General features: G+C 38.9%; 1 protein-coding gene across 5 annotated transcripts in view; it reads right to left on the minus strand.

Moving 5' to 3' along the window:
• RGS7 (regulator of G protein signaling 7) overlaps positions 1-24,737 on the minus strand; it is a 521,801-nt gene that overhangs the window by 248,374 nt on the left and 248,690 nt on the right. For all 5 annotated transcript variants that reach the window (XM_074385390.1, XM_074385392.1, XM_039464304.2 and 2 more), the window contains exon 3: positions 14,473-14,569. In XM_074385390.1, the coding sequence (XP_074241491.1) occupies positions 14,473-14,569 (97 nt within the window). The remainder of the gene's footprint in view (positions 1-14,472; positions 14,570-24,737) is intronic.

The following is a 24,737-nucleotide window of genomic DNA, read 5'->3' on the forward strand; positions in this document are numbered from 1 at the left end:
ATGTTCCTTTGAACATTCTAGTGAAAATAAGTCAGAGGTTGCTTTTCATCTTGGTCATATCACATGGATCTAACCACATTTTAAAACAAACCATTTCTCTAATCAGTATGATGGTTACTAGAGACTGGGAAGGATGGGGAGGATGAAGTGAAGTTGGTTAATGGGCACAAAAGTACAGTTAGATAGAAGGAATAAGTTCTAGTATTCAATAGTGTGTTACCAAAATTATAGTTAACAATAATTGTTGCATATTTCAAAATAGTTAAAAGAGAAGAACTGTAATGTTCCTGACATAAAGAAAAGATAAATGTTTGAGGAGACAGATATTGTAATTACCCTAATTTGATCATTACACACTATATATATGTAACAGTATGTCACATGTACTGCCAAAATGTGTACAATTATGATATAAGATAAATTATATGAGAACTTTGTCATTCCCCAGTAGGATTTAGCTATTAGAAAAAGAATTATGTTAGGCTGGGTGCAGTGGCTCATGCCTATAATCCCAGCACTTTGGGAGGTCAAGGTAGGCGGATCATTTGAGATCAGGAGTTGAAGACAAGCCTGACCAACATAGTGAAACCCTGTCTCTACCAAAAATACAAAAATTGCCAGGTGTGGCATGCTTTTAATCACAGCTACTTGGGAGGCTGAGGCATAAGGACTGCTTGAACCCAGGAGGAGGGAGGTTGCAGTAAGACAAGATTGTGCCACTGCACTCCAGCCTGGGTGACAGAGTGAGACTCTGTCTCAAAAATATAAAATGAAACAAAACAAAACAAAACAAAACAAAACAAAAAGAAAAAGTAGTGTGTCAGAGCTCAAGTAGCTGAGATTAGCATTCTTGACTATTTCTAACTACTTCAAGGTGCTATTTTACAATAAGAAAAGAGTAACAACCAATAGGGAATGTAGAATCTATTGTAGCAAAGTTAATTGAAGTGTCTATTTGACTATGCAGCATCTCACTTTCTCCTGTTCCTCAGTTTGATTGGCTATGAAGTTATTATGTGCAAGTTGTTTAGTTACTCAGTTCTGTCCGAGAGGGTGTGTGAAAGAGACGGAAAAGAAAGGACTAGCTTTTTGCAAATGGTCATGTTTCTTGCAGATCTAGTTAACATTTCCCTGTTTTCTGCAAGAATTACTTTTTTCCTAATTAAGCTTTAGGAACTGCCAATATTTTTAGTATACTTTTTCTTTCTTATTTATTTATACATTACCTGTTTGTATCTTGAATTTTCTTTGGGATGTTATAAAAGAAAAATATTGCAATCATAATTTCTGATACGATGTTTCATAACTGTTTTCAAAAGGAATCTATTTCTCTCTAAATTTCTATGGAACCCATCTGAGTCATTCCTATGATGAATGAAAAAAAAGTCTCACAATTAGTTGTCAGTTTCAGGAAGGAGTCTCTTACTAGAGTCTTAGAAGTATCTTAGAACTACCTAGGCAGTCTTAAAGGCTTCACAGAAAAATATTCTGCCTTACTTAGTCTTATCTTCTTCCAACTGACTATAAATATAAGCAGGCTAAGTCATATAAAGTTTCTTAAAAGTTGTTCTCAAAAACAATTAAATGCAGGCTACATCCTTAGTAAAACTTGCATTGGCCCAGTCCATTTTACCAAGCTTGCTCCTTCTTACCTGTACGACTGTCCATATGACAAGTTTAAGCCTACATTAAATAATCATCCTTCCCTGACACTGAGACATATTCATACAACCCTTAGAGGGATAAGGAGTAACAGGCAGGATCTATTCAAATTGTTACATTTAAGGTCAACTTGATTTTAAAGCTCATATATTGCTCAGTTTTCGTAAATGGCTGAAAACAAGTCATCACAGGAACTATTTACTGTTAGAGGAACAAAATAATAAAATATGAATAATTCTTCCATATCTAATGATATTAAATATAAAGGTTCCTATGTCTGTGCAATTGAAGTCATCATGTCACTAATTAAGGGTTCCCTTGTTATCAAACTTGCTAAGAGGAATAGAAGAGTGCAGGGGGAAAAAATAACAAGAGTGAGCTCTAGAGAATTAGACACTCTTATGAATTAAGACTTAAGGTCAGTCACGTTCATATGACATTTGTACCACTAGACAACTCCTCTGACAGCAAATTTTGCTCTTGCCAGTTGGTGATAATCCTTTGTTAAGACAGCATGTTAAAAGCAACCAAATCAGTTGAAGAATAGAAGTCAAATTTCAACAGAAGAGGGCAAAGAGACTCCATGCCTTAATTATCAACATTTTTATGATGAAGAACCTTCTTAAACTAATGAAAGATACATGACAGAAACAGATGAAACACAGGACTGGCTGATAAGAACTCCCTATTAATTTCTGACCATTTTCTTCCCTATTAACAGTGCTTGATGATCTGGAGTGAACACCTGCCTTTTTGGCTCCTGCCAATTAGTTCAGGAAGTTCCATCTTCAAACACATTCAATGACCTGATTTAATAGGGGCCTTTTTATTTGATTGCTGCCAACAGGCAGTCCTACACACTTTTATAATCACAGTGGGCTGCTTTACAAGCAGGTCAAATTCAAGTTTAATGAAAACCTACACCATTACAAGGAATTGAGAAGGGAATTCTGGTTTCTTTTCTGCTGTGGCTTACATTGGAAGCATAGTTACTTTGCAATGAATCCATGCAGGAGAATGGAACTCATCCAAAGGAGAAAGCCTCATTTTTCTCCATGCTACAATAGTTGAATTAATGAGTATCAAGACCATGAGAACATTTCGTAGCATCCTGCTGGTAAGTATGTTTCATTTTTAGCTAGGTTAATATGGATAGGTTGCCGGCAGTGGTGGTGGGTATTTCCAGAGCTATTACCTGAGGTTTAACCAAACATCGGTTTTAAGCTTGTACATCATGAACACAGAAACAGTTTCTCCCTTTTTTTTATTTTATTTTATTTTTTTGAGATAGAGTCCCTCTGTCACCCCACCTGAAGTGCAGTAGGGCAATCTTGGCTCACTGCAACCTCCGCCTCCCTGGTTGAAGCAATTCTCCTGCCTCAATATTCCGAGTAGCTGGGATTATAGGCACGAATCACTATACCCGGCTAATTTTTTATACTTTTTAGTAGAGACGGGGTTTTGCCATGTTGGCCAGGCTGGTCTTGAACTCCTCACCTCAGGTGATACACCCGCCTCAGGCTCCCAAACTGCTGGGATTACAGGCGTAAGCCACCACACCCAGCCTCCCTCACACTTTTTAATGCACCAGTCATGGCCCATTTTGAATGAGGCAGACGGTGGAAGGCTTGGACTTCATGTGCTCACTGGTTCTCTTCTTTAAGACTCAAAACCACTGGAGTCCTATCCACTGAGTGCCAGATCTCAAGACACAGCACAGCAGCATTACTGGTTACTTACAAGAGGTCATCATGGTTCTCCAGAATTTCTTCCCTTGAGCCTGCTTCCCTCACTGCTCCAAGTGAACTAAACCAAAGGGCCTGCTGGCCAGGAGCTAACAGCAAGCACACAGAAACTGTGGGCTCTGTGCTCCCCTTGGTGTTTCTGTTTCAGAAACCCATCATCTTTAGCGACTTGATTTTCTCCTTCCATACAAAACTCCACAAGGACTCTCATGTATTCATTCATTTCAAATATTTGGGTCAATAAACCCCCATAAATTTCAGACCTTTATATCCAACAGTTTCCAGGACACCGCATCTGGTTGTTCTATGTACACTGCCTTAAACTGAACATATCAGAAACTTATCAGGCCTTCATCATTCCCCCCAGGAAGAAAGAAAGGAAGAGAGAATCTCTTGTGCTTTCCAATGTGAAAGGGATAGTGGTGATTCATTGTCAAAGTCATTGTCATTGGTGTCATTGTTGGTAGTGCCTTCTCTTTTAACTCACCTGCCCTCTCAGTTTCCAGTACCACCACCCCTAATCCTCCCACTGAATTAGAATTGAGGTCCTGAGTCCTGAACGTCTCCCAGGCATTCTCTTTTTTCTTAAATCTCACTGGCCTGCCTTGGCTCAAGCCTTCATAATCTCTGCTCTGGACTACAGTCACAGTCCCCAGCCTTGTCACGCTTATCTACAATCTCATGGTTATCCTCTACATATTTTTTCCCCCAGAGGGATCTGTTTGGAATCAAAGAATGCCATTTCCCTGCTCAGAATTTTGTCAATGGCTCTTTCTTTACTCTTTTCAGGGTGAAATTTGAACTCCTCCAGATCCTGATTGTTGCCTTCTGCCTCCCTCTCTGGAGTCATGTCTCTGCACCCTCCAAACAGGTCATCCTGCGCCAAGGTCACCCTTCAATGTCTGGAGCTCCCAGAGCTCATCAGACCCTTCCACACCTGCAAGCTCTTGCAAAAGTGCTCCTCTTTTACCTGGCAAAGTCAGACTCATGGTTTTTAAGGGAGCTCTGATGCCACCAACTGCAAGAAAAGCCTCTGGCCCCAGAAGCCTCATTCCACACACTCCTGCAGCCTTCTGGGTTTACTTCTATTGTGGAAATTGTCATCTCGCTTTATTGATTTGCCTCTCTCCTCCCTAGACCGTGATCCCCTCGAGGACAGACAGCATGTCTTCATTCTCTGTATCACTAGGCCTGACAAAATGCTCACACACAGCAGGCTCCTGAGACACGTTTAATTTATTTGTAACAAATAGAATTCTACAGATCCTGAGGTACAGCGGACTTCAGAGAAACCAAGGGAGTAATGCCTAGGTTCCTACTCCTGTGATTTATACTGTGAATAAAATAATTTCAGAGAAGTTCCTTTATTCACCTGAACAATATTTAAAGGGCAAAAAAATCAACAAAAGTTCATTTCAAAAATTCAAATAATTTACATTAGTTGATAAAGCCATACAATCACAAAAGTGACCATATGAATGCAAATATTCCTTCTAAAAAGTGTAATTATGATTCACCCTTCTAACAAATATTTGATGAACACCTCCGATCTTAGATGTTCCTGATGGTGCTGGGGTTAGCGGAGTTGGCACATGGAAGCTTCCTGTAGTTTATACATCATCTGGAAGGCGATTAATCAAACACTACTTAGCGTTCATGAGTTCATAGTCATAAAATGGAGGAAAATACTCTGAAAGAAAAGAGTGTGGTTTTGTAAAACCATATGAGGCTGGGTGTGGTGGCTCATAGCTATAATCCCAGCACTTTGGGAGACTGAGGTGGGCAGATCACTTGAAGTCAGGAGTTCAAGATCAGCCCGGACAACATGGTGAAACCCCATCTGTACTAAAAATACAAAAATTAGCTGGGTGTGGTGGCACACACCTGTAATCCCAGCTACTCAGGAGGCTGAGGCAGGAGAATCACTTGAACCTGGGAGGCAGAAGTTGCAGTGAGCTGAGATCACAAGACTGCACTCGAGCCTGAGCTACAAAGCAAGACTCCATCTCAAAGAAAAACAAAAAAACAAAAAAACAAAAAAATCCACATATATGTACACACACACACACACATATGCTAAAATAATATATACATATATGGAAGGAAAATGGCTTAGGCCTAAGGTGAGTGGGTCTTGACTGGGCATGGGGAAAAGGAAGGGAAGCTGTTAAGATGGAGGAAAAAGCGAGCAGTGAAAAGTCTCCACGACCAGAGTGGATGTGGAAAAGTAACCTCTATAGCTAGAATCAAGAGAGCAAGGGAGGAAGTGATACCAGATGAGGTCGAGAGGCAGGGAGGGACTGAACCATGATGCTGCTTAAGGATGAAGGGGATCAGAACATGCCACCTTTTTGGCATATTGATTATTCTGAAGTAAAGGCAATTGAGAAACAATGCATTAAGGACTTCCACCTTTCCCTTTTCTGCTTAAAAGCAGGACATAGGTAAATGTGTGTGTGTGTGTGTGTGTGTGTGTGTGTGTGTGTACCCTTGCCAAACCCCAAAAACAAGAGGCTAAAATGCAACCCAGTCAGAGCCAAGAAATCATATTTTAACCATGAACGTCCCAACAGCTACCCCTTGATTGAATGTAATTTTCCTAAAAATCTTACGGTCCTCCTCCCAAATTAATCCTCTGTTTTGAATAATAAATATAATAACTAAACTTCCACCCTAATACTAATATAATACCTTGAGCATATCCCTCTGAAAATGTTATGTGTTTCTCTGGTTAATCTGTCTTTGTTGTCTGAATTAGTAAGAACCACACACAGACCATAAGAGAGAACATGAAAAGTTTTTTTTTCTTCTATAGGGATCTTGTTTGGAACTTTGGTCTTAATGCTAAAATATAGAAGATGGATTTTAACTGGACAGATTTGCAGTTTGAAAATAGTAATGTGGCTGTCCTTTGGAGAAAGACAGGATGAGGTGTGGAGTGAATGTGGAGACTAGTTGGGAACTGAAGAGACAGTTCAGGTGAGTGAGATCCTACTTTGCAGTAGAGAAATACAAGGGTAAATGGTACAAGCTAAGCTGACGGCACCCGTGGATGGAACAGATATGAGAAAAGGAGGATGAGAAGAGTCAAGGTGACTCCAGCATTTCTGACATGTGCAATTTTTACTGAGGCAGAAAACAGGGAAGGGGCCGAGGATAGGACAATGAATCTTACTTAGGACATGTTCCGTTTGAGACTTCTTTGAGATACCCAAGTGGAAATACTGTATACAAAGTTGAATTTACTGGAGTTCGGAGAAAAGGTCTGAAGTAGAAACATACATTTGGAAACACTTAATTAAAGCCACCATGGCACTGCCTTGAGAAAAAAAATACAGTGAGATTTCCATTGATGTGTTGCTATTCCAACTACCTTGTAAATAGTCTAGTTTATTACTCTCTTATCCTATTAATCGTTCTTCCACTCTTTCTCCTTCACTGGGTTCTCAGAATTATAAAATTTATGCAGAAAGCAAACTTGGAGATCATCACATATAATCTTGAAATTTTACAGGTGAAATAACTAGAGTGGGTTACTCAAGGTCATGTTGCTCCTTAGAGGTAAAATGGAGACAGAAGCTCAGGTGTGTTTGATGAGTACTCCATAGGGTTACATCTGGAACAGAAGCATGTTTGGAGATGAATGTAAGAGTCCTCGGTACCCAGAATCCTACCAATTCTGATGTCTGTGTGTTTGTCATGATACAACAACACAGTACATCATGTGAAGGACAACGCACATGGGGTTACCCATGGGGTGGTGAGAAAGAGAATGGGATTTTGCCTCAGACTAACCATGGTTTACATATCAGTAAACTGTTCAAAATGGGGCCAAAAGCTTGAACTCTTTGACCCTCTGTTTCCTTCTCTAGGAGATGGAGATTTGAAACAATAATTACCTTGAAGTGTTGAAAGCAATAAAACTAATGTATTTAAAGCCACTAACCACATAGTAGGTTTCCAAATTACTAACTAATATTTTTCTCCAAAGTAAATAAAAACAATAGATGTCATCAAAATAGTAAAACTGGCTGGGCGCAATAGCTCGCATCTGTAATCTTGACACTTTGGGAGGAAGACACAGGAGGATCCCTTGAGAGCAGGAGTTTGAGAGTAGCCTGGGCAATGTAGTGAGACCCTATCACTGCAAAAAATTTAAAAATTAGCCAGATGTGGTGGCACATGCCTGTAGTCTCAGCTACTCTAGAGGTTGAGGCAGGAAGATGGCTTGAGCCCAGGAATTTGAGGCTGGGGTGAGCCATGACTGAGCCACTGTGCTCCAGCTTGACTGAGACCCTGCCTCAAACCAACCAACCAAAAACCCAACTTTATTACTGAAAGAATCTCAAGGGCTCATTCAAACTATTTAAACATTAAAATATTGTTTAAAATATTAAAATATTAAAAAACAATTATTCTGGTCATCAGGGTTTAAAGCCTATTTATTATATAACGTACCTAAAATTTATAAAGCACCCATGATTATGAATCAATACATCTATATCCAAATAGTATTTGATATTATTGTAATGTAATATACTTTTTAGAATAGAGCACACAAAAAACCACGCACTATTTCAACACCTTGTTAAGCAACACTATTTCAACCTGTGTTGTCAAGTTTTAATTCATTAAAATATGCCTGTAGCCAAGGTAAATGGTATAGTTTAAAATAGTATCACAAATGGAGCAACTATCTTACAAATTTAAAATTAATCATTTCTTCTTTTATTCATAATTTTTTATGCTTCATCTGGATTTGTATCTCTATTCTTCTAAATTTAGAGTTTTAAGTACAAAGGATTTTTAGCTGGTATGAGTGTCATAGTTTGCTTTACCAAGGATGTTCAGATAAGAAGATGCATAAACACTGTAAGTTACAGGATATGAATTCTAGGGAAATAGCTATCATGCGAGAATAAGACTTAAAAATTTCATTTACAGAAATTCTTCGGCAAAATCTGCAAAAATATTTTTAGCTATATAGTTATTTTTTTCAATTTGAAGACATAATGGTGTAAATACTGACTGAGCACTTTTATGAAACTCTCAGGCAATAATATTTGAACTTCATCTTTTATTTTATATTGTGATAGAGTGCTTGTTCAAAGCCAAGATGTATCCCCACTTGAATGGGGAGGATTCTGGGCAAAACCACTCTTTAACACAAAGTAGACACTTCTCAGATGCCTCTTCAGGATTTATTCCTTACCTGCCTTCAAAACATGACTTGAAGCAATTTACAATATAGCCCCATCCCACAACAAAATTAAAAGAACAACAATAAAAGATAGAAAAAAACAATTAGAAGACAAAGAAAGTAAATATGTCAGTGATGAATCACATGAGAAAAAGTAAGAATGAAACATTAAATTTAGCAATTAACTTCTTGGCAACTACAGAAAAAAAGGAAAAGAAAAATATAGGTTATATATTACCATTTTTTTTTAAGTCAAGTTTACCTTCAAAGACACAATTTTCTTAGTGGTTTATTATAAAATACATTTATTTCATTGATTTTTTTTCATTAGAAACTTAGAGAACATGAAAGAAATGTCTTTTAGTACAACTTTGCAGAAGTCACAAAATAAGATACAAATAATCATCTATCTGCCTGCTCTAAAGGTTTTGATACCATTATGCTCAAACCTTAAAGGTTTTGTTTTTTTGGTTGTTTTTTTTTTTTTTTTGGTAGTTAAGGACAGACAATTCAAGATCTTTGTTGAAGATGAGATTATATAAAGTGATAGTATGTAAACAGTTCTGGTCCTACAACTGGCTTTTTTAACCTCTGCTAAAGGGACTTACCTTGGTTCATCATACCAGTTAAACATTTACTGCCAATGAATATGTAACCTATTTCCCCAGCAATGCCAAAATACTAGCCCTCAAAACCCAGTAGAGTTACTGAATATAGTGAGTATTGGATCAATGTTCATTGAATTGAATTAAAAACATAAAGAAAAACATAGCATGCACCTAATAACCAGCAGGTCACCAATCCTGTATTTTAAAAATCAGCTTAAAAATGCAGATTTCTACAATCTGAGCTATTTGATCAGGAGGAAAAAATAAAGTAAAATAAAAACAAAAATTCTAGATTCCCTGGTTCCATCTCAGCACTAATGAATTACCATATCTGCAGTTTGTGTTTGGAATCTGCATTCCTAAGAACTTCCCCAGTGAATTTGTTCCAGCCATACTCCAGCAGCATTAGATCAATCCCAATATTCTCCTTTTATGATATTTTTTAATGTGCACTCTTTTTTTGTGGCAACTGTAAGTACTTTGTGTCCAATATGTGTGCTATGGGGGATGAGTCCTAAGTATAATTAGAAGAAATATTGAGATGGGAAAAGTTTAAACTAGAAAAGGAAAGTCGAAGTTGAAAATATAGTGAAACAAAAGGTAGATGTTACTGTGGAGGACTGAAGGAGCTGAGAAAACCAGAAGGAAGTTTGTGCAGATTACAGGACCGTGCCTGCAAGACGGTGCCTGGGGATTGGGGCAGGAGCTGCAAAGCTACCAGGACCCCAGTACTCTCTGCTTCTCCTTCCTGACATGTTTTACTATTTTCAACTGCAGACAAGCTTCCTTTGCTGCCCTCTGCATGGAGTCACTATTTTACCCTGCCTCAGTGCCAGATACACACACACACACACACACACACACACACACACACACATACACTTCACCAAAGTTCTGGGAATCTCAATAGAATCCCAGGAGAGAGAGTTGTTAGCCATATTCTGGTCAGTGTACATACACCGCTGATCTCATTCCTTGGCCCTGAGACATCAGCTCACATACGACCTACGGAGCTGCCTGAGCTAACTCTGCACCTGAGAAGGTACTTCTGGAGAAAAAGGCAATGCTGTGATTGGATCCACTCAAGGACATTTCTCATCTCAGAATTCAAGGAACTGGCATAGAGGAATTATCCAAAGATATTTTCCCATGGTTTTGGGACTATGGAAACTAGGAGGTTGAAATAAACAACTCCAAAACCAAAAAAAAAGAGGGAGAGAGAGAGAGAGAAAAGTCTTAGCTATTAAAAAAAAAAAAGAGGGAGAGAGAGAGAGAGAGAAGTCTTAGCTATTTTACTGGACAAAATGCACTTAGCAGGAAAAACAAAAACAAAACACGAACCCTATTATTAGATTGATTCTATTTGTCATAACATTCTTTGACATGATTCTGGGTCTGGATCGCAGATGTTGCAGGGGGGATTGGGTTATATTGTCACTTTGTCAGCACAGCTGTTTTCACTTGAGGTGAATATGGGCATTACCTGGCCACCATGACCTATATTTTCCTTTGAAGCATGGGAGTTGTCCAGTGGAGTTGGATAGTGTCCATTCCTCCAAAAAGCTGTTGAAAGCTATCAATCTTAGGGGCAACAGAGACCCTCAGCTTGGGAGAAAAGGAAGGAGAAAGAACTAGATTCTTCTTCTTAACTGCTTTTTTCTTCCCCAAGTAAAATTAAAAAAAAAAAAAAAGTCATTAGATAGATTGGGGTGGCCTTGTTTGACACCATACTGCAGAGACGATTAGAGCCCTTCAGAGAAAGACTGGCAGAAGCAAGACGGTCAGTGATCCCAGAGCCCTCAATAAAACAAGCATGCTCCCAGAGCTGCCCAGCTTCTGTGGGTGCACTTTAAGGCAATACGTCTTAAGCTTTCGTATTCAATGTGAAGTACATCTGGGAATGGGTCCAGATACTGCATTTTCTTTTAAAATTAACAAATAATAATTGCACATATTAATGGGGTACATAGTGATATTTTGACACAAATAATGTATGATGGCTAGGCACAGTGGCTCATGCCTATAATCCCAGCCTTTGGGAGGCAAGGCAGGAAGATCGCTTGAGCCCAGGAGTTCAAGACTAGCCTGGGAAACATGGTGAGATCTTGTCTCTACCAAAAAATATATATATATATTTTTTAATCAGCCAGGTGTGGTGGCACGTGTGTGTGGTTCCAGCTACTTGGGATGCTGAGGTAGGAGTATCACTTGAGCCCAGGAGGGCGAGGCTGCCATGTTTGTACCACTGCACTCCAGCCTGAGTGACAGAGCAAGACTATGTCAAAAAACAAAACAAAACAAAAAACAAGAAACAAATAATGTATGGTGGTAATAAACGTTTGAGAAATGATAAACAATTTAACATCTTTGAGTAATCAACATATCCATCATCTTAAATACTTATCATTTATTTCCGTTAGGACCGTTCAATGTCTTCCTAGCTATCTGAAGCTACATAATATATTATTGTTAACTACAGTCTTTATTCAGTGGCATAGAACGCTGGAACAATCTGGCTGGGATTTTGCATTCTTGAACACATCTCTCCCTGTAAGTTTCCAAGTGATTCTGATACTAATGGTCCGTGGAAGTAATAAGCCTTTAAGGAGCACAGATTGGTAACATGGGAAAATTAGATAAACAACATTTGAGATCCTTCCTTCCCTATGGAACGGTTCATAGCACGGACTGACTCCGGTCCACGACTGCCTTGCCCTCCTTTCACATATCACAGGCCTTCACAACTGGTTTCTGGTTCTACGAAGGGCCATGAAGCTAGCGGATTCCTTGTTTCATTAGAAGCTCTGCAGTGGACCATGAAGCATGCTCAGGGAGAGAAGGGAAAGCTGAAAGAACTGGGAAAGCCAGCAGTCGGCTGCAAGCTGGGCCACAAAAGAACAGAAGAATTAACGATCCCCAGGGATTAGAAGAAATATCTGGGGAGGGATATTACTCGAAAAGACTGAAAACTTCTAGTAAAGTGGATGGAGCCTGAAGACATTATAACTTGGGAATATAAAGAAGCTGATAAGTGCTAGACATAATACTAGATACATCAACTAAATCCACAACAAAGCATCTAATTGAACCTATGAGGCAGAAAGCACCCCCAAAGTTTCCAGGGAACAAAAAATGATTACTTGGATCTAATTACATTAATCTATAAAATGTCATTGATATTTTCTTTTAATAGCTACCAATGTTATTTTATATCAGTAAACATTAAAACAATTATCAGAGATTCCCAGGTTAATTTTCAATCTATATGTCCAATCTTATTTTTCTATTAAAATCTTAATGTTGTCAACCAAGAATTCTTCCAACAGCTTGCTGTTGAGACATTGCTATCTGAAGAACTCAAACAAAAATTTTAGACTCCAATAGAGTGAATATCTCAAATGTGTAGCCAAGCTTAATCAGAGGAGCAAGCCTTTTTTGTTTAGCCTATGTATTTTCATAATTCCCGAATTAGAATGCTTCTAAATAGGCTGTGCACAGTTAAACTGACCATAATTCCCAGTGCAGGTTGGCCACACAGTGCATTTATCTGACTGAATTCTAAAGGAGATGAGTTCATCCCTTTCATTAGCTCATCAGTATATGAGTAACATTTTTATATATGTGCTTAGATGTAAAGTGAACTCTCTGAGTCCTTGACTCAATGGAGTATGAGGTTCAGCTAGAGATATAGGACATATACAAAATAACTCTAAGACAAAGTGGAGCATAAGAACTGCTTTAAGAGATGCAAAAATCCAAGGTCTTTGAGGGCACAGAGACAAAAGGTTGAGGACAGTTTTCACCAGAGCTCTCTGAACTGACGACTGAAGAATGGATGGAATTTAACAGTCAGAATGGCCTTTACATGGGACGGTGAGAGAGGAGAGACGGATCGAAGCCGCAGATGTGAAAAATACAAGGCATCATTAAGAAAAAGCAAGAAACTGGAACAAAGCGGGAGTGAGAGGGAGTAACAGGGAAAAAAGAGGACATATTTTGTTAGAGCAAAATGTCATTCCACGGTAGCTCTCGGCTCTCAAACTCCAGCACGGAGGCCTGTTTCCCTGTTATTCCTGTCCTGGTCTCCGCCTTCTTCCCAGGCTTGGCAGCCTCCTGATCACGAATCTTCCCTTGATCCCGGTCATGAGGAAGCAGCCCACAACCCTTGTACAGGAATCCCATCAAGCACCCTTCCCACCCACACTCAGCATCAGCCGCCTTTTCTCACTCCTCTCTGCTGAGGCATTGGGCTGTCTGATCTCACCTCCTCCCTAAGCTGTGCTAGGCCATGCCCCAGCACAACCCAGGTCCCAAAACCGGGGCTTTCACTGCCTCCTGGAGTCAGAGCACAGATGTTTAACTTATGACTCATCATTGTGTCTTGGGTTTCTATAGTCACTGCCAATCAAACCCGTGGGGGTTCCCCACTTTGGATAATGATTCCTTTATCTCTCAGTCTCTCCATTTAAAAATAAACCAACAGAAAAAACAAATCCATTGGTCTAGGTCTTTTATCCTGCATGCCCCCCATTCACCAAACCCCCATGCTTTTTTTCTCTATTCCTTCAGCCCTTGGATATCAGGACCAGGCACCCAAACTACACCTGCCAAAGACTTACCCTTGTCACGGTGGCTATTGCCCTTATGGAATGCCAGTTTATTCTGAGTATTTTCATCACAACATCCTCTATAAAAAATTTAAATGTCTCCATATTTCCCCTTTTATCAGAATTAGATTCTTTTGGCTAGCTTTCAAAGACCCTTATAACCTGACCCAAGTTCTCTGCCGTTCGGTCACTGTTGAGTTCTGTGAACACAGCTGGTGGTTGCTGTGTTTGAAAGATGAGACTCTTTCTCATCTTTCAAACAGCTCACCACTGCTCTGCAGAAACCCCTTCCTGACTCCCCATCAGTCAGGAAAAAGAAATCATTGATTTTTTTTCACCCTCCTAATCTCCATATAAAACCTTCATAACATTGGCTTTTACACATCTTTATTTATTTCAATATTGTTTTACTTCACATTTGTTCATTCTGCCCTTACAAACTAACCTACAGCAGGGTCATGATTTTTGGTGTTTTGTTCACTGTCATTTCAAATGTTTCACATGATGATAAACAGGTCATGGGCATTTTGTAAGTAGTTATCGAATAATGGATTAGAGAGAGAGTTTCAACCGTGAACAGCTGCGATCAGTTTTAAATAGTTATCTAAGAGTTACAGGAAAAAATAGAGCTATGCTCCACGCAGACTTACCAGAGAAAACGCTAGGTATCTTGGAAAGAAAGCTTTTGACCGTGCGAATAGGAATTCCATTTTTTTCATCTTGCATTCGTGCGATGACGTCTTCCATCTAAACAACAATAATATAATTAAAACCTTTATGAATTTGAACTTTTTTGAAAAAAATCAGCTCTCGTAACAATTTTGTATTTCAGTTTTGCCCAACTAAGAATAATGCCATATTCTTGCCTTTCTAGTTTTTGCCACATTAACAGTTTAAGTTCTGTTAAAAAGAGATGGAGGAAACGGCAAGAAAAATGGCCATGTTAGAGTCCATTAGGCTACCAATAGGAACTGTGTGCTTTGAATATTGCCTTTCTCCTGACTTCATGTACTTTGCTTATAAAGGTTAAGCTGAAAGAGTGTTTATTTCTCAAGTCTTTAGAAACCATTGTCATAGCAAAGTCATGCTTCATTAACGTTACCTCTACTGAAGTCAGTGCAAAAGAAAGTAGAGCCTTAAAAGCATCTGCTTGAATTGCTTCTTCAAGCAAGAGATTTTCCATGAATTTGTTTTACAATAAAGCTCTAAAACCTGCCTAGAAATCCAGGACTGATTGCCAGCAACTATTACATCTCTTGCCCAGGTACTTACTGAAGTGTGTTATGAAACACACACACATACACACTCTCATGCACATGCACACATGCATGTGCACATATTTTCCATACATGCACACATATACGCACAGCGGTACACATACACATACATGTACACACACACACACACACACACACACACATATATATATACAATAAAATTAATGTAGTACCACAGGCTTCTGCCCATTTACTAGATTCCACTTTATCTTTGTTTCCATCTTGTTAGTACACTCTTTTACTTTTACAAATTGCTCACAGTTCTAAAGTCCTGTGCTTCATAAAGCCAATGCAGAATTTTAGTTGTGAAGAGCATTAATTCATTCAAATCATAGCCACAGACTTTCCTCATATGCTTCTAAACCTGTGAGATGCGTAGACACACAAACACACACAAGTTGTAGTATGGGACTTAAAATCCATTCATCCATTTATTCATTTCACAATCACTGATCATTAACTCTAGACCAGATATACTACTGGGCACTGTGGATATAAAAATGCAAACAATACAGTTCCTACTCTCAAAAACTTCAGTCCATAGTGACAACCAAGGTGAAATCTGAGTAAAGTATGTAGTTTAGCTAATAGTGCTGTACCAATGTTAATATCTTGTTTGATAATTATGCTATGGTTATGTAAGATATTAACATTAAGGGAAGCTGAGTAAAGGGTATATGGGAATTCTGCTATCTTTATACCTTTTCTGTATGTCCAAAATCATTTCAAAGTAAAAAGTTAAAAAAAAAAAATCACAGTCTAAACTTTGTATTAATGAATCACCAAATTTCCATCAACACAGCTTTACAATGGTTTTCAGCTAAGAAATCTAATGTGCTTGGTATCAACAGATGTATTACGATGACAAATAACTAGGGATGTGGAAAGAATGGGTTTTAATGAAACACAGATTTGTATTTGACTTTTAACTCTTCTAATTATTATCTATGTTCTTTGAGTAAGTTAAATAACCTCTCTAAGACTCCATTTTCTGATCCATAAAATGGTGATAATAACACTTATAATAATTCCTTGCTACTGTTTTTCATGGGACTGCACTGGGCCTAGGGTGAGGTAAAGTATTTTAAGGGCAAATGACACAACATATATAAAGCCTAGTACATGTATAGAACAATAAATATTAGATCGAATGTCCGTGAACACTCATGATATCTGGGGATGCTTATTCTCCATCTCATGTTTTGTTTCATGAGGAAGGAGCACCATTACCCTAATCTGCCTGCCTGTCTGTCCCCCCTAATTTACTCCACAGGAGCTGAGCTGACTTATCGGACAGAAGAGCTGGGAATGAGAAACTGGCCAGCAGGGCCCATTCTTCTCTTGGCTAGAAGCCCACATCCAACTCAGCTGATGAAGAGATGCCTGCCCTAGTAGGTAAGTCTACTCAGGATTGTGTTTGAGGATTAACGTTGACTTGTGCACATTCTTCCATAATACCTGTATCAGCACTCAGGGTGACATTATGACCCCTACGTGCCTGTCTTTATGGTTGTGGTTCTCAGTTGGTTCAGAATTCAAGTATAAAAAGATGCAGCTGGGTGCTATGGCTCATGCCTGTAATCCCAGAAATTTGTAAGGCCAAGGTGGGCAGATCACCTGAGGTTGAGAGTTCCAGACCAGTCTTGCCAACATGATGAAACTCCATCTCTAATAAAAATACAAAAATTAGCCAGGTGTAGTGGCACGCACCTGAAATCCCAGCTACTTGAGAGGCTGAGTCAGGAGAATCACCTGAACCCCAGAGGCAGAGGTTGTAGTGAGCTGAGATTGTACCACTGCACTCCAGCCTGGGAGACAGAGTGAGACTTCGTCTTAAAAAAAAGATGCTTTTATCAGGCCTCTAAAAGACACCAACAATAACCAAATTTCAAATAGCCTACTTCTCATGTAATAAAGATCTCTCATGACTTTTTGTTACTATTTGCTCAAGACTGACCTGCCACAGTGTACAGAAATGCAGAATAAGCTGCTTTGTCCTGCCCCATGTCAGCCTCTAAACCCTTGTATTATCTGCTTAATGGTTTAAAGCAGGCTGGATTAGAGGGACATGGAAACCTCTCTGACTCCCACTTTGGTCTCAGCACCTAGAGATGCGGCAAGAGCCACCTCTGGTTGGGGCCGAACTGACGTGCAGAACTATGGGCGGCAGTATTTTCTTTGTATAGTCTCATCCCCTCTCAGTTCATTGGATCCCAAAGGAGTGAGAATAGGAGGCTGGAGAGTAAAAGTGATTTCTGTGGCTGTATTTCAAAATCTTCCATTTTTCTGAGTCATAATTTCCACAATAGAAAAAAGTTTTAACTTAAGTAAAAATAGGATTGGTGTTCTAGACTGAAAATGTGATAATGCACGTGCATTCAGCTGTTTGTATCTTTTTTCAGACATGATTTATCCATGATCTTTGCCATAGCCTAGAATGAGACAAACACAAACGAAAGAAAACAACAAAACAGCAAATGAAAAAACAAAGACATATACAAAAAACCAAAACCCTGCTTTCTAAAAGTTAAAATCTTAGAAGAACAAAAAATAAAATTCTAGCCCTCAAATGACTGAAGGGTTCCCCTGTTGACTGAAGGGACCCCAGGGAAACCCTGGAAGCTAAGTTCATGGCCATGATAGAATGCGGGTTGGGGCACACCTCGCTGTACCCCTCCCTCACTAACCACCATCAGGCTTTCTTCTCCAAGGGCTAAGCAGAAACCGACCCTTTTGAAAGATTCAACACTGATAATGTCCATTAACGACTTATCTTCCCAGTGTAGAACACAGCTAAAATGAGATTACGCATTCCTTCACTCCTGCTCAAGATGTCTGCTCCCTCCATTCCCTTTTTCTTCAAATGTTCACGTTATCTTACGTAAAACGTAAACGTACAGGGCCCTAATTAAAGTCTCACAAGTATGTAATCATTCCTCTCACTGTTGCCTTTTGCTTTTTAAGGAAGATGCGTAACTACTAAACGTTCTGAGAACCTCTTTGGGAAAAACAGCCACACAGGCATCCATAACTTGTCCTCAAGCTGGCTCAGTAAGCCTCAGTGATTGAGATTTATGTCCCAATCACTCATTTCGGTTGTCACAGTCACCAAGGTCACATAATAAAACACATCCATCTTATCCACTGACGTTTCCTTAAGCATTCACTCACAGTCTACTAATTTTGATATTAGGCATGACTTCAGCATGCTTGGTGGTCTGTTTTCTTATTAGCAAGAGCAATTGGATGAGAAAAAAATGCTAAAAGGAGGCAAAAAACATAGAGCAAGTTAGTTAGACAGTAAGAAGTATGAAAGATCGTAAAAAACAACTCCAATAAATATGAAAACATTTGAGACACTTTAAGGCCAAAAGACTCAGGTACCTCAAGTCTCTCTCATATATATGTGTCTATCTCTGTGTGTATGTGTATATATGTGTATATATGGGCATGTATATATACATACACACAAGTATATATGTGTGTATATATACATATGTATATGTGTGTATATATTCATGCATACACCTATATATATGTGCATGTCACACATACACACACATGCATATATTCATTAAAATGCCACTGAGTTGTGTGTTTTCACTTCATAAGCCTGTTTCTGAGGGTGAGGAAACTGAACATGCGGGAAGAGGACACTGGACTGTGGACATGGACAGAGCAGCTGGCATGCCTTGGGTCACCAGGGATTTTTCTGAGGGCTATTTTCTTTACTTTTAAAATAAAAAGTTTGAAGCAGGTGATCTGTAAGATTTCTTCTAGCTACAAAATTATTTAAGTCTGGAAATAATCATCAGCATTTAGAAGTAGGTAAGTTTCCACATTAAGTCAAAGAGCCAGTTCCCTGTTAGAGACAAATAGATGAAGCTATTAAATTAAACAAGGCCAGGCCAGGCATGGTGGCCCAGATTAGACCAGTCATCTCAGCACTTTGGGAGGCCGATGCAAGAGGATGACTTGAGCTTAGGAGTTTGAGACCAGCTTGGGCAACATGGCAAAACTCCCTCTCTACAAAAAAAATACAAAAATTAACTGGGCGTGGAGGCAGGCACCTGTGATCCCAGCTACTCAGGAGGTTGAGGTGAGAGGATCTCTTGAGCCTGGAAGGTCAGGGCTGCAGTGAGCTGTGGTCCTGCCATTGCATTGCAGCCTGGGCTACAGAGTGAGACTCTGTCTTAAAATAAATAAAATGAAATAATAAATCAAACAAGAGTGTACACAAATGAATTTGTTTCCAAAGTTTCAATACCAACTATAGTTATTGAAAGCATGCACGTAGGTCCGTTAGACCTGAGTCTGAATCCTGACTGTGCTACTTACAAGCCATCTAAACAGATGAGTTAATTTAATACTCAAAGATTCAGTTAACTCATCTGTAAAACAGAAATAATGATAAATTGTATACATCTTATCAAGGGTGAGAATTAGTGAGACAATGCTAATTAGATGTTTGCTATACTATAATGCCACCATCATCATCATCAACAACATAATTTTCTTCCCTCATCACTGTACTAAGAAGATACAGGCCTTTTTTCTTTTATAATTCAGCTGGCAAAGATGCTATAGTTAAGTGCAAATATTTAGTGCAAGCGTCCCCAAACTACAGCCCGCGGGCCGCATGCGGCCCCCTGAGGCCATTTATCCGGCCCCCCGCCGCACTTCAGGAAGGGGCACCTCTTTCATTGGTGGTCAGTGAGAGGAGCACAGTATGTGGCGGCCCTCCAACGGTCTGAGAGACAGTGAACTGGCCCCCTGTGTAAAAAGTCTGGGGACGCCTGATTTAGTAGATGCTATAAACTGTCAACCAATAAGCAGTGAGAGATGCCTATACATAAGCTCTGTCTTTGCTTTCCTGTAGAAAACTGAGTTCATCTTGGCCCCTGAAAAACAGGGGATTTGACTGGGAGAAATGTCAGGGAAAATATTTGTGCATATATGCAAAGAATATGTAAGCTATGAAAAAAATCATCCTTAAAGAGGAAATAAAATTGCATTCACTTTTAACAAAATGAGAATGTCCTTGCTTGCTCTCATCTTAATAAATCTGCCTCTTGAAGTTATTTGGAAGATTAAAAAATGAATTAAATTGATTGCTCTTGGCAAGACTCAAATTTTTAATGCAAACTGATTCACAATTTGTGATAAAAGTAAAAGGTAACTGTATTTTGCAAAGTAGTTTTGATAGTATCTGTTGCTGAATTCATTCAAAACTTTCTTATGCTTGTGTTACAGACCCCTCTATATTTCATTAACTAGTAAAACTGTTTTTCCTTAGATATAAACTTCTGGAGGAAAAAATTCTTACCTTACTCATCTTTGCATTGCTACTATATAAAGTACCTGGTCCATAATGGAGGCTCACTTTAAAAAGAGGAGAGGGGATTGGTGCATTTTTGTTTAAGGCATATGTTTGTTTTTTCTGAGAACCTCAAGCAAAAGTGGAAGTTAATTTAAGATTTAATCTTGAGATGTTTGTTAAGTTTTTTTTCTTTGTATCTAACTTTTGTGAAAGAATACATTATTAGCATCAGAAATAGTGACACGGAATAGCTAAATGAAGTGCAGTTTAAAACACTCTTATCCCTCTTATTCTTTTTGCTTTAATGCAGGGATTCTTCAGCTTACTTGTTAGAGGAATTTCTTCCTTTAACGCAAGAGAGTAAATCAGTGGCTGTTTATGAGGCTGTCTTCTTGTTTGCAGATGTGACACTCAAGTTCATTGCCATGTGTAAGCCCTCAAGATGAAAAGCACTATTGAACTTCAACACCCTGCTCTTTTCCCAGGAATTCATAATTAGCATTTCCTTTGGAATAGTTTAGATGTCACTTCAAGCTTATAATATATTTCAAACACAGCTCAGGTTAAACAGTCCCCGCCCGCACACTTGGCGGAATGAAAGAAGGAGCATATTATGCAGGTATATCTTCTTTGAAGAGAGTTAGTAATTATTCAAGAAGGGCCGCCAGACAGGGCTCCCACATATTGATGAAAACAAAATCACTGCCTTGAAGTCTTTCCAGTTCTCTAATGCCCTAAACAATTACGGGAGTTTAATTAAATTAACTTGTAGCTATATTTGCCAGCACTTTTCCACAATATCATTATTATTGATTTCATTAAGCCAATAGCTTTACAGAGACACCTTGACTGTAGGCAAAACACGTGTGTGAAGTAAAGCTAAAACGTTTTGTACTCTATAGTTCTGAAAAAGAAATGAATCAATCAAAATTTCAAAAGAAGTTTTCCAACTTTGCATTATAACCACCATTAAGCACAGGCATTTGGAGATGTGAATGGGAGCCTAAATGGGCTTCTTGAGTGGGTTTTTTCTATGTGTACATCCTTTCGAATTATGGTGTGTACTGTCATTTTAAGTGCTAGCTATGAAAATAGGAGAAATGATCACTAAAGTGTTTCTTGGATTTCTTGGGGAATTAGGTGGTGGCAGGTTTTCATAATTTAAATCCGCCTATAATTATTTTTACTTCAGGAAGCCTTTCTAATGAAGAAAATCATTTGCACTTCTTAATTCATGAGTAAAAGCAGAGAAAGTAGAGTCAGTCTCTAATGAAAGTTAAATAAGAATAATGAGATTAAAATTTGGAAGACAAACTGTTTTCTGCTGCAATAATTCATTAAAGTTGCTTCTAATGGATACAATTTTCCCCCATGTTACAGTTGATTGCAGTATCTTAACTCAGAATTAATTACTCTTTTCATATAAAAAAAGCTGCCATTTTTCATGAATAAGTATAACTAAAAATAGAAACTAGTAAAATCTTATTGCATGTAAATCTGTCCTAGTTCATCTTAAATACAGATTTATTTATTTAAAAAACAGTAACTCGTTCAGGCCCAGTGGCTCAAGCCTGTAATCCCAGCACCTTGGGAGGCGGAGGCCGACGGATCACCTGAGGTCAGAAGTTCGAGACCAGCATAGCCAAATTGGTGAAATTCTGTCTCTACTAAAAATACAAAAAAAATTAGTCACATGTAGTGATGGGTGCCTATAATCCCACCTACTCAGGAGGCTGAAGCAGGAGAATCCCTTGATCCCGGGATGCGGAGGTTGCCGTGAGCTGAGATTGCGCTACTGCACTCCGGCCTGGGTGACAGAGGCGAGACCCCATCTCAAAAAAACCAAACCAAAACAAAACAAAAACCACACACAAATTTGAAAGCTTAGATTAGAAATTTGAAAGCTTAGAAGCTTAGAAATTTTATCCTTTTGTGATTTTGCAGAAATAAAATACATGTATTTTTTTCTAATTTATAGATTTTCTTTCAAATAAAACATTTCTCTCGTTCATCTCAAGAAACATAACTTCTACTAAAAATAAACAAACATAAATAAACAATTATGCTCATTGTATTTGCCGGGGTTACTTGGGTTGCAAGTGACAGAGTCTTAAATTGTCATGAACAAAGAAATGTGTTGTAAGTACTGGATGTCTGCTGTAACTCGAAGACGGGAACATGAGTGGGTCTCACAGGCAGCCCGCCTTTGAGACATGCTCACTGCCTCCTCCACTCTGCTCCTGTGGTGATTTCACTTTTTATTCTCGGCCCAGAGTCTTCGTTCTTCAATGCACAGAACAGCAAAAATGGCTGCCCTTACAGCATGAGCATTATAGTTTGTAAAATTAAATAATTCAAACTTAAAGCTGCTGCAACTTTAAATCATTTGAGCTTTAAGAAAAATGTGGCTATATGGCCCGAGTCACAGAGCATGCAGCTGCAACTTCTCCGATTACAGATTACAGTCCATCTCTCTTCTGCTATAGATGATTATTAGGAAAGGCTGAAAGGTGCCAGAAATAAGAGTCCATTACCCCTCCTTATAAAATGTTGAATCAGTCTTCCTTGGAATGTAGTAAACTAGAACCAATCAAATTCCTGTAACATGATGTAAGAATTGGTGTTGTATGAAAAATGCTGCAACTCTGTTACATTTCACTGTCTCTGCCTGTGTAAGTGAAACCTTACCTTCCACACTTGGAAGCACTGACCCCATTCTTTTGGAATCTTTGTCACCCAGGTGGTGACAGCCTCAAACTTTGTGCTCAAATAAAATCTAGACTTAATCATATTTTCTGAAACTCATTATTTAAAGTTGACAAGTTTATATAAACCCAATGAGAAATTCCTTCTCTAATTTCCATATCTGAATTTTGGGGCCAAAACTTTGATATATAACACTGGAGGTGGAGTTGGAAGGGGTGCTGGGCAGAAAAATCCAAGATGTTTGTTAACACCTTATTCAATATGCAAACCCGCTGAACGATACAAGATTATATAGCAGAAAAAAAGTGTAAGAAAAGCAATCTCAAAAAATAAGAGTGGAGGATTGCTGAATAATGAGGAAGAGCCGAAAGGGCATCACGGAGGTTCCTGCCTGTAACCCCAGCACTTTGGGAGGCCAAGGTGGGCGGATTCCTTGAGGTCAGGAGTTCGAGATCAGCCTGGCCAATATGGTGAAATCCCACCTCTATTAAAAATACAAAACCTAGCCAGGTGTGTTGGTGTGGCTCTGTAGTCCCAGCTACTCAGGAGGCTGAGGCTGGAGAATCACTTGAACCCAGGAGGCAGAGGTGGCAGTGAGCCGAGATTCTGCCACTGCACCCTAGCCTGGGTGACAGAGCAAGAATACGTCGCAAAAAAAGAAAAAAAAAAAAAAGCCAAAGACAAAAATTGACGCAGAAAAGGATGGTGGACAGACAAGCCAAACAACTGAATGAGTCTTCACAGACATGGAAGGCAGAAAAAGGAAGTAGCATGGCCAAATAATTCACCTGGTTAATTACATATAAGTCCCTGGTTAATTACATTGTACCCTTTGGCTATGATAGGTCTTTGCCGCTGAGGTAGAAAATGCCAAGGGTGCTAAATGTGTGTGACAGAGTAACTTAGGTTTCCAGATTTCTTTTGTGTTCCTAGGAGGTATGAATTCTTTAACTCTCAAAAGGAGCCTCATGGCTAATTTTTATTGCAGTCAAAATTCAAACAGGAGAGTTCTCAATGTCCCCTGAACTGTTTGTGAAATTAGATGGCAACCAACGAGCAGTGATTAGCAAGTACTGGGGTATGTTTGTGTTTACATCAAGCTTTAAAAGGACCTTGAAATATGTATTCAACAAATATTTCCTGAGTGTATGAATGCTACTTCAACATGGACAGGGCACCATAGCCACTGTTTGAATGAAAAAATTAATACCACACAGTTGTTGCTCTGAACAGAGTGGTTATAATCTGTTTGGTGTAAAGGTAGGATTGGCAGAAAAATCTTTTCTTCCACAATTTGTCATGTAGCACTATTTAAGAAATGTTGGTCACCTTGAAGCACATTTTGGGAAATCTCTGATCTTTTCGGCCATCTAAAATTTCTCTGTTATAGTCTGAATGTCTGTGTCCCCTCCAAATTCGTATGTTGAAATTCTAACCCTCAACATGATGGTATTGGGAGGCCAGGCCTTTGGGAGTGATTAGATCACAAGACAGAGTCCTCATGAATGAGAGTACTGACTATACAACAGGCCCCAGAGAGATTTCTAACGTTGTCTACCATGTGAGGACATAGCAAGAAGGTGCCATCTATACATCAGGAAACAGGCTTTAC

Source organism: Saimiri boliviensis, chromosome 14, assembly GCF_048565385.1.
Source record: "Saimiri boliviensis isolate mSaiBol1 chromosome 14, mSaiBol1.pri, whole genome shotgun sequence".
Taxonomy (NCBI): Eukaryota; Metazoa; Chordata; class Mammalia; order Primates; family Cebidae; genus Saimiri; species Saimiri boliviensis.